The sequence below is a fragment of the Electrophorus electricus genome, chromosome 25, assembly GCF_013358815.1.
Source record: "Electrophorus electricus isolate fEleEle1 chromosome 25, fEleEle1.pri, whole genome shotgun sequence".
NCBI classification, from domain to species: Eukaryota; Metazoa; Chordata; class Actinopteri; order Gymnotiformes; family Gymnotidae; genus Electrophorus; species Electrophorus electricus.
In genome coordinates, this window is record NC_049559.1 from 6,120,976 (window position 1) to 6,129,697 (window position 8,722).

General features: G+C 44.2%; 1 protein-coding gene across 2 annotated transcripts; it reads right to left on the minus strand.

Moving 5' to 3' along the window:
* Positions 1-848: 848 nt before the first annotated feature.
* creb1b (cAMP responsive element binding protein 1b) lies at positions 849-8,722 on the minus strand. 2 transcript variants are annotated; one of them, XR_004775635.1, is made up of 9 exons: positions 8,616-8,722; positions 5,721-5,833; positions 4,961-5,107; positions 4,525-4,625; positions 4,296-4,435; positions 3,835-4,017; positions 3,386-3,539; positions 2,688-2,964; positions 2,506-2,575 (listed from the first exon to the last, which is right to left on the minus strand). XR_004775635.1 is itself a non-coding variant. In XM_026995736.2 (8 exons), exons 2-8 carry the CDS (start codon positions 5,823-5,825, stop codon positions 2,431-2,433), a joined length of 975 nt encoding a protein of 324 aa, XP_026851537.2. In that variant the 5' UTR covers positions 5,826-5,833; positions 8,616-8,722; the 3' UTR covers positions 849-2,430. The 2 variants fall into 2 exon arrangements, 1 of the variants encoding a protein (XP_026851537.2); XM_026995736.2 differs by lacking the exon at positions 2,688-2,964 and having other exon boundaries at positions 849-2,575.

Genomic DNA, 8,722 nt, shown 5'->3' on the forward strand with positions numbered 1-8,722 from the left:
TTCTCATTACGTTATTACTACCTGTATGCATGGACACAGGTAACATTTTATGGTTGTAACTGTATGTCCAAATGTGCTAGTATTTCATCAGGTCAGGTGCACAGGTAATAAAGAGGTTTTACTGGCAAGAGGTGAAACCATTCCCAGCCCATAGTGAGCTCAGTTCATCTTCATCTGCAGGGACTGAACACATTTATCCAGAGGTGGTATAGCAGCCATAGATTAGGGGGCGGCTCAGAGTCAGGCACTCACCTTTCAGAAAAGAACAGGTCTTGGCAGAAGACATCAGGTCCAAGGTGCTCTGTGTCTATCTATGTGTGTGTTGCGTGAGCAGATTTGTACTCAGGAAACTTGCTGGCGAGAGAATAGTTCTCCAATACAGTGTGCTGGAGTTAAATCACACTGCAGAATGGCTGGTTGAAACCCAGCAATTTGGGAGTGCGTGGGAATGAGGAGTTAGACATTAGTAATAACCCTGGTGAAGTGTGAAGACCACCATAGAGATGCTATGCTTTAGGAGGGTTGATTCTTTGTGATCAGGCAGGTCTGATGTCTCTTTCCATTTAGTGTGCAAAAATCGAATATCCGGGCCTTTGATAATACACTTCTACATCACTGACAGTGACAACAACATTAATGTTTGGGTTGACAAACCCAAGAAGGGGTGATCTGTGCCAAATCAGAAGAATGCTGATGTTTTCGGTTAATTGCAATAAAAAAGAATTAACATGCTGTTTCAAACAGGAAAAACTTCACCTCACATTTAGGACAGTTAAATCATGACCCTAGGATGCAGGCCTGATTGGTAACGTACACACACACGCATACAAAGAATCAGACAACAACTGTTTACACACACTGGTTTTTTTTTATGAAATAGCTGCCAGAAATGCAACAGTCATGGTAGACTAATGACATATTTGTACCCTCTATTTATGTGTTGATGCATCAAATACAGACATCAAATCCATATCCATTGTGACATAATGCAAAAAACCATAGAGATATCAAAGTTAAAAATGATATACAAAACAATTTTAAACATGCTGCAATGCCAAAGAGATATTAATACTCATTATACAGGTTAAGAAAAAAACCTCCACAATTAATTCAAACGATTTAAAGTTGAATCATGAAATAAAATTTAAAAAGTCAATGAAATGTAAAAATATTAACCATATTTTACCATATCCTTAGGGAATCACTTCTCGTTATTTTGTGACATGTTAATTTTGGGCGCCAAATGCCTAACATAAGCCCAACAGACGACTTTAGGGCTGATAATTATTGTGGCAGGGCACCAGAAGCAGGGCAGGCCAGATCCACCCCCACCTCGCAACAACTCTGATTCTGGCCATGTTCAGTGCTGCCAACGTTTCTGGATCCTCTGAACATTTCATTAGGGAACCACGTACAGGAGAATCTGATCGGTTTGTATTAGTGCACACAAACGCCACCTCACATAAAGCACTTCACAGTCAACCCCTTGGACATTCGCAAAAAGGGTCTGGCTCACAAAGGCAGAGTTGGCTATAAAATGTTAAGCTATTTTCGAGTGTGCCTGGAAATCAGGATAACTGGTGCTGGAACACCAGCACACATTCAATACTAGTGGTGATGATAAGATTGTTGGGGCAGTGGATTCAGATACTATTGGCAGGAACAAAATACAATCATTAATCAAACACAAAATGTACACGGCTAGAATAACGTCATACAGATAATACTTATATCTTCATTTATAAATGCCTTATATTCTCTAAATCTATTTTTGTACAGTTATAGTTTACGAGGCATTGAAAGTAAATTTACCAACATTTATGGTAGACATGAAAGAAGGTTATTAAAAAAACAAAACAAGCAAAACAGGATAACTCAAGTATTTGACACCAAATATTAATAACAGTCGGACAAATATAGTTGTAACTCTGACACATCGGAAAAAAAGATCTTTTCCCATTTAAGATGAGATTTTTCCGACTTACTCCACTTAGAGTTGATTCGATAATTTAAATAGCACTGAGTTGCTTACACCTCTTAAAATATATTTGTTTAACAAATTTAGATTTAACAAATTCCTTTCCATGCTCACCAAGTCAAACCACCGAGCCAGCATGTCAGAAACAACACATTTCCCAACAAGCCTGGTGAGCTAAGTAAGGGGGAACTCCTCCATCGTAGCCTTGTAACGCTTTCAGCCAATTCCTCCGTCGTGACGCCATCCATTGGTGCTGATGAGATTTTAAACAAGGGGTGCGTGTCCCTGCATGTTCTTGTGTTCCTCCAGGCAGTCTGAAGCATTTTGTTTGTTTGTTTTTAAGAAAAAGTACATTTAGAAAACATGCGTGTCGGTCCAGGGAGAGCTCAGAAAGTCTCTACATATATCCGTGTGGGTCCACCGAGATGGAGGATGAAACATGGGAGAGGTTGTTACTCAGATTTATGACAGTATAGGTCTTTCAGGGCTTTGAGCTCCTCGATGAGAGTTTTGTTCTGGTTCTCCAAAACAGCGACACGATTTTCCAGACACTTGACGTATTCCTTCTTCTTCCGACGGCATTCACGAGCAGCCTCCCTGGGGAGAGAGATGGAGCTCTTAACCACTCTGAGCTGGTTCTGTCCACTCTGTCAGAATCGGCTGCTATTATTGGCAGTTCTCCCAACAAACACTTTGCTTATATACTCACCGATCCCCTCTAAGGAACACCTGCTTTTAAAGCATTACCGTGCAGGTCTACAGTTAAAACTCTACAAGTCATGCACAATTTATGTTTATCATCCATCTGGAGCCTTTTCAGTGGTCGGTTTTTGACCACAAAACTGCGGCTGGCTGGACAGACCGCTCTTCACCGAGCAGAGACACGGACACGGTCACACGGTCTGGCGGACCTGCAGCAGCTTAGCTCAGACTACCCTGGTCACAGTCACTGCTGTGTTGAGTGCAGCTCACATGCCAAATGACACCTGGTCAGTCGTGGCCAGGGAGTGGAGGTACACGGTGGGAAGAAATAAACAAACAAACAAACAAAAAAAGTGGCTGGTGAGTGAATTCGCCCGCGTGTAAATATACATTTTAAAACCCACACTCTCAGATGGCACTTCAAGGGGCTTTTGAAATGTCTGGTATTAAGCTATTATGCAGTCTAATCATGTATTATTATTATTATTATTATTATTGACAACAGCAAAAAATGTATATAGCACCGTGGTTATATTCAAGGTTGCTTTACTCTATATTAGGACTAGAACCAAAAAGTTAAAAGGCGATTTGTTTTCGTCTGTGATGTGAACCCTGGCAGCCAGGAACAGCCAGAGAGATAACGTGGGCCAGAATTCCCGCGTACGCCGCTTGCTGACAGGCCTCACCCGGTCCTGGTGTCCTCACCTGTTCTTCATGAGCCGCACCTCCCTCTTGCGTGTGGCTTCTTCAGCGCTTCCCTGGTTGGGAAGGGCAGGCGATGACGCCATGACCACGCCCGGAGCGATGGTGCTCGCTGGCGCAGTGCGGATCTGGTACGCCTGAACGTCTCCCGAGGCGGCTGGGGACAGCAGAACAGCTCAGGTTTCATATGTAGACTGGAGTTTTTCACCATATGAACAACCTATGAGCTGAACTAAAGTACTGGTGGATCAAATCAAAGCTCACTGCTTGGTGTTGCAAGCACCTTGATCTACGTGCTCTACCAGTTACTATATCTGTGACAATGTGCTGGCCTGAATGTCCATGTTCCATAGCTGCCGTTCATGAACTGTTGCAAACTGAAATGTTAATACAATGGCACTCGGTGTAAGTACGTTTAACGTTCATTCAAGTTTCCCACTACAGCAGCTAACCTTGCACCACCACCTGGTTGCTAGGGACCAGGATCTGCTGCCCGTCGCTGGTCTGGGCGTACTGCAGGATGGTGGTGCCCGGCTGGGCGGCCGCCGCGTTGGTCATGGTGAGGGTCTGCAGCCCCTGCACGCCGTCCGTGCCGTTATTGGCCAGCTGGATGGCACCACCCTGCGTGATAGCAACTGGAAGATGCAGGAAGGTGAAGATTCAGATGTGGCGTCCTGAACTGAGAGTGGGACTTCCACTCTTTAATATTTGCAAATTTGGAGATGATGTTGTTGGGGTTTTTTTTTTTTTAAAAAGGAGAAGAAAGAGAATTTACCATCTTAAAAACTCTTCAGTTTAACGTCTCACCTTGCAAATAAAAAAATCCAATATACTCATGCACATCAAAGTGCTTCTAAGAGTTTTAGCAGAAATAATGTTCAAATTGCATTCCTCCACTGTGACTGAAACATACTGTACTGGCCACTGCTGGTCTGGTAAATGGGAGTCGGCACAGTAACGGTTGTGATGGCAGGCGCCGCGTCTTCCTCGGACTTCTCCTCTTCGATTCGCGGCACTCCTGGGGCGTCCGACGACAAGTCATTCAGGATCTTCCTGTGCGGCCCCGGGAAGGAAGATAGCATTTAGGTTTTCGACAGACACCGGTGCCATTCAACACAGAGGAGACGTACTCCTGCACGCACCTGTAAGACGGACGTCTGGAGAGGATCTCCCTGCGCTTCTGAGAGTCAGTCACGCTGTCCACAGACCCCTGCGAGTCCTCACTCTCTGCTACTGTAGAAATCTGATCAACAGAATGCTCAAATCTTCAAGGTACAGACACTTAGCACTTCACTAGTAGGCTTGAAAGAATACTTCACATGACAATGCTAATAATACGCATTTAAAAAAATGGCAGGAGAAAGCTAACATAGCGTAAAAAGTCATTCTAATTGCTCCAAGTAGCTTTCCAGCAGGTTTAGCAAAGAAAATGTTTCTGATGGGTGCATTATAATACTATGTGCCCTGGATCCCAAAACCAGACCAGCTTGTGATCAAAACAAAGAAGATGGAAAATGGATCGCGTTGGACCTCGTTTGTGGATATTTTCGAGATGCTTGACTGACAGAGGTGACCGACCTGGACTGTCTGCACCTGCGGGGACTGGATGACAGAGGGCTGGGCTGCCTGTATCACCCCGTGTACCTGCACCGTCTGGCCGTTGGGCAGCTGCACCAGGGTGACCGTGGGCCCAGTAGTGGTGGTATGTCCTGCACCCACCGTCACCTGCGTGGAAAGCATGCGGGACATAAAAGAAACAAGTAAGTCTAATACAGGTTGAGCCTCATAAGTGACACTTGGATTTAAACTTTTATTTTTTTTAATTCTGATGGACACTACAAATGTCTTACATTTTCTGTAATGTAAATGGTACTGGGTCTCCAATACTTCAGCTTTCAGTCATAAATTTCTAGTCACTACTGTGTGTGAACATTGCCTGGCAGCAGTGAACTGGAGTCAGCCAAACATTCTTCTGATGTAAGTTCATTCTCATTCCTTAGTGAATTACACAGAAACCACAGACATGCTTCTGTATCAACTTTTTGTGCAAGCTGATTCACTAACAGTAAGCCAATCTGCTTCAGATGCACACCGCCGTAGAAGTGCTCGTCCAGATACTGTGTCTGAAATCAAAACTAGAGTTTCAGCCATGCACAGTTACAGCCTATTACGCTACATATTACAGCGAGGCACTAACCAACATAAGGGCTGTCTGGAACTGCGCAGCTACACATCATCTAGAGCACTTGACAAGGGTTTCACATGAAGATGTGTGTGTGTGCGTGCGTGCAGAACCTCTCTGCAAAACAAGACAGTATGAACCCATGCACCCGGTTACCTGGGCGAGCGTGGCGATCTGAGCCTGGGTGATATGCTGCGTCTCAGTCTCAGCCACGGCTGTGTCTGCACCCTGCTGGGCCTCGGTTCCTGACTCCATGGTCATTGAGTTAGCTGCAAAAACATTGGAGCCCTTTTTACAACACATTATTACTGAGCCGGGGAGGAGGGGGCGGGGGGGTGACATCACCGGAAAGAAATTTGGTATTTAAGTGACCAAAGTTTCATTTGTAGTTGTTTGAAGCCATTTTAGGGATAGGCTTGATGGGTAGACCATTTTGTTTTTAACAGGCGGTGTGCAGGCTAACTTTTCTCTCACATATATCTGAAGAAGATTCCAGGGAGTAATTACAGTGAACTGTACTTAAAACTTTAGAGGTAGTAAAAATTGCAGTGCAGTTCACAAGCTTTCCAGAGGGAAAAAAAAGACATGGTCCTTCATTAGCTGTATAAGCAAAGCACTTCTGAAATCCTAGTTCTAGTTCTTCTTCTAGTGTTTAATGTAGAACACTAACACCAAGGTCGTCCCACTGGGGTGGAGGGCACTTGGAGCTGTGACCCCTAAGCTGGATGACTGGCTGGAACTGTGAGCCACAAACTCTCAGGCATCTGATAGGCCCAAGTGTGAGGGGAAAAAAAAATATGACCACCCACTGGTGAGACAGGAATGTATACATGAATGGCACCAGTACAGCAACTATTTACAAGGCAATTATATTGTATCTGATGTTTTATGTAATCTAGATTATTTATACATTTATTATTTATACATAGCAAATGCTATGCCATTTTAGATTTGAACATGCAGATTTTGGTATCCACAGGGGTTCTGGAACCAATATCCCGCAGATACTGAGAGCTGACTGTGGGTGAGTGTGCACATATACAGACAGACAGAGCCTGGTTTCCTGGAATGCTACACGTTCTACGTGGATTGCTACAAACACTTCCAACTGCCTACCATCGTTAAACACGTCATCCACAAAACGTTGGACTTTTCAGAGTTCTCGTTTCTTCCTTCCTGCCTCTAGAGAGACAGAAGCTCTGGGGTTGAATGTAGAGGGGCTCGTCGTCCCATGGAAGTTCAAATTGTAAAGGCAGTTTTGTGTGTATAAAGCGTTTATGAGAGGGAATGAGCCTGATATACATCAACACACAAATCAGAACAAAGGCCATTTGAATAAGCACTATTTGACTTCTGGGTGTAGTATATAAAGGATTGTCAGTGTTCCCATATACTAGCTCTGTGTGTGGCTACAATTAGATCATCCGTCATTTAATCAGAAACCTGCTGAGGACAGCACCATTCTTGGAAAAGGTGCGGCTGTTGACCTCTGTGAACCTGATAGCAGGTATTTTGGTCAGTCACAGAAAGACTGTTACTGTTACTGCATGTGAACAGTGCAAACATTAGCTGAACAAACTATTGTTGACAAATATTTTGCCAGTGTGGTAAAATTAAAGGAACATTTTTAAGTCATTTTACCACCAAAAAGTAGCAAACAGTATTCATGAAAGTGATTATTATTTGTACATTTTTCTATAAAGTGCAGTTCACATGAGATGATGAATGAAATTGCTTTGTAGTCCTCAAAGGAAACAATTTATTATTTATCCATGTGGATGCAGCCATGTCTGAAATAGGGGCAGTGCTTGACTTGTAGTTGGAAGGTTGCCAGTTCAAGTCCCACCACTGCCAAGTTGCCACTGTTGGGCCCCTGAGCAAGTCCCACCTTTTCTGCTCAAGTTGTGCTCAGTCATAATTGTAAGTCGCTTTGGATAAAAGTGTCAGCTAAATGCCATAAATGTAAAATAGATTTAGTACAGAATCTCTGATTCATATTGGGAAGAATAATCATAGGATAAAATGACTTATTGCTCCTTTAAGTCTACAACCCAATGAAGGGACCATCTACAAAGCAGAGTACAAATGTACTAAACGAATGTTCTAACCAACTGGAACCTTGTGTGAACTTCAGAAACGTTCATGATTGCAATCTTAAGCTAGATCTTGACTCAGCTGTCCAGAAAATCTCATTGTTTGTGTTACACCTGTTAAATCTGTAACATTTAATTCAAGTCTGGTAAGTGTCCACACGGAACACATGAAACAACATCTGACGTCTTCCACAATAACTAGTTGGTAATGGAACATCACATTTTAAAATACCATATTAAATGCTAATGTAAGTTTTAATGCAAGCAGGGTATCAGAGCAAGACATTAAGGCAAGTGTATTTGCTTCTGCCACTTCCTGTGCATAGCATGTATTTGCTGTAGCTAGCGATGTGAGCCGGCATCCGTCTTCTTTTAAGACATTTTGACTCGTTTAAACCATTACTGAGCAAATCTACTTTTTTTGGTTGCGCGCACCAGTGTGGATCTGGTCAGCTGCATGCTGCTTATTGCACTGCATTTTGCACCATGCAAGAACACTGGAAGCTTACTGTTTATAATGCAACTAGTTAAGAATAAATCGCATTTCTGGTTAGTAGAAAAAAGTCCCACGCCACAGGAGCAAATAAAAAGGTATATTTAGCTATGTGACTGAAGTACAGAAAGCCTGCTGGCTCCGGTGGCCGAATATAGCTCGGGTGAAGGAGGACGCTTGCACCCGGAGATGACACGACGAGGTCGGACACTGACGTTACATCAGAAACCGCGTGATTGAACCGACATTTCTCTCCATGTCCCCCCGGGCGAGCACGCACGCAGACCCCGTGTCTAGCGCCCGGAGCCTCCCCACCCTCCGTGCATGCACGGCCGCCCGCCCGCCTGCAACAACCCCGCCGCCATGATCTCTTTGTTTCCCAACCCGACCGGGGTTCGGTCTGATTTTGGGGACGTGCCCGGTCTTCCTCTCCTTCCCCTCCCCAGGACGCTCGTCTTCTCTTACCGATACAGACTCCTTCCGTCACTCCCGAGCCCGCGGAGCTCCACTTTTATTCGGGCCGACACGTAAGAGGCCGCGTCAGGCTACACCTCCGTCGCGTCACCGAGAAC

Excerpts from the sequence above, each read along its gene's own strand:
- creb1b (XM_026995736.2), bottom strand. The coding sequence starts at position 5,825 with ATGACCATGGAGTCAGGAACCGAGGCCCAGCAGGGTGCAGACACAGCC. Across the intron at positions 4,018-4,295 it reads GACCAGCAGTGGCCAGTACA|TTGCTATCACGCAGGGTGGT; the intron begins GTATGTTTCAGT and ends TGCATCTTCCAG. Across the intron at positions 3,540-3,834 it reads CAACCAGGTGGTGGTGCAAG|CCGCCTCGGGAGACGTTCAG; the intron begins GTTAGCTGCTGT and ends TGCTGTCCCCAG.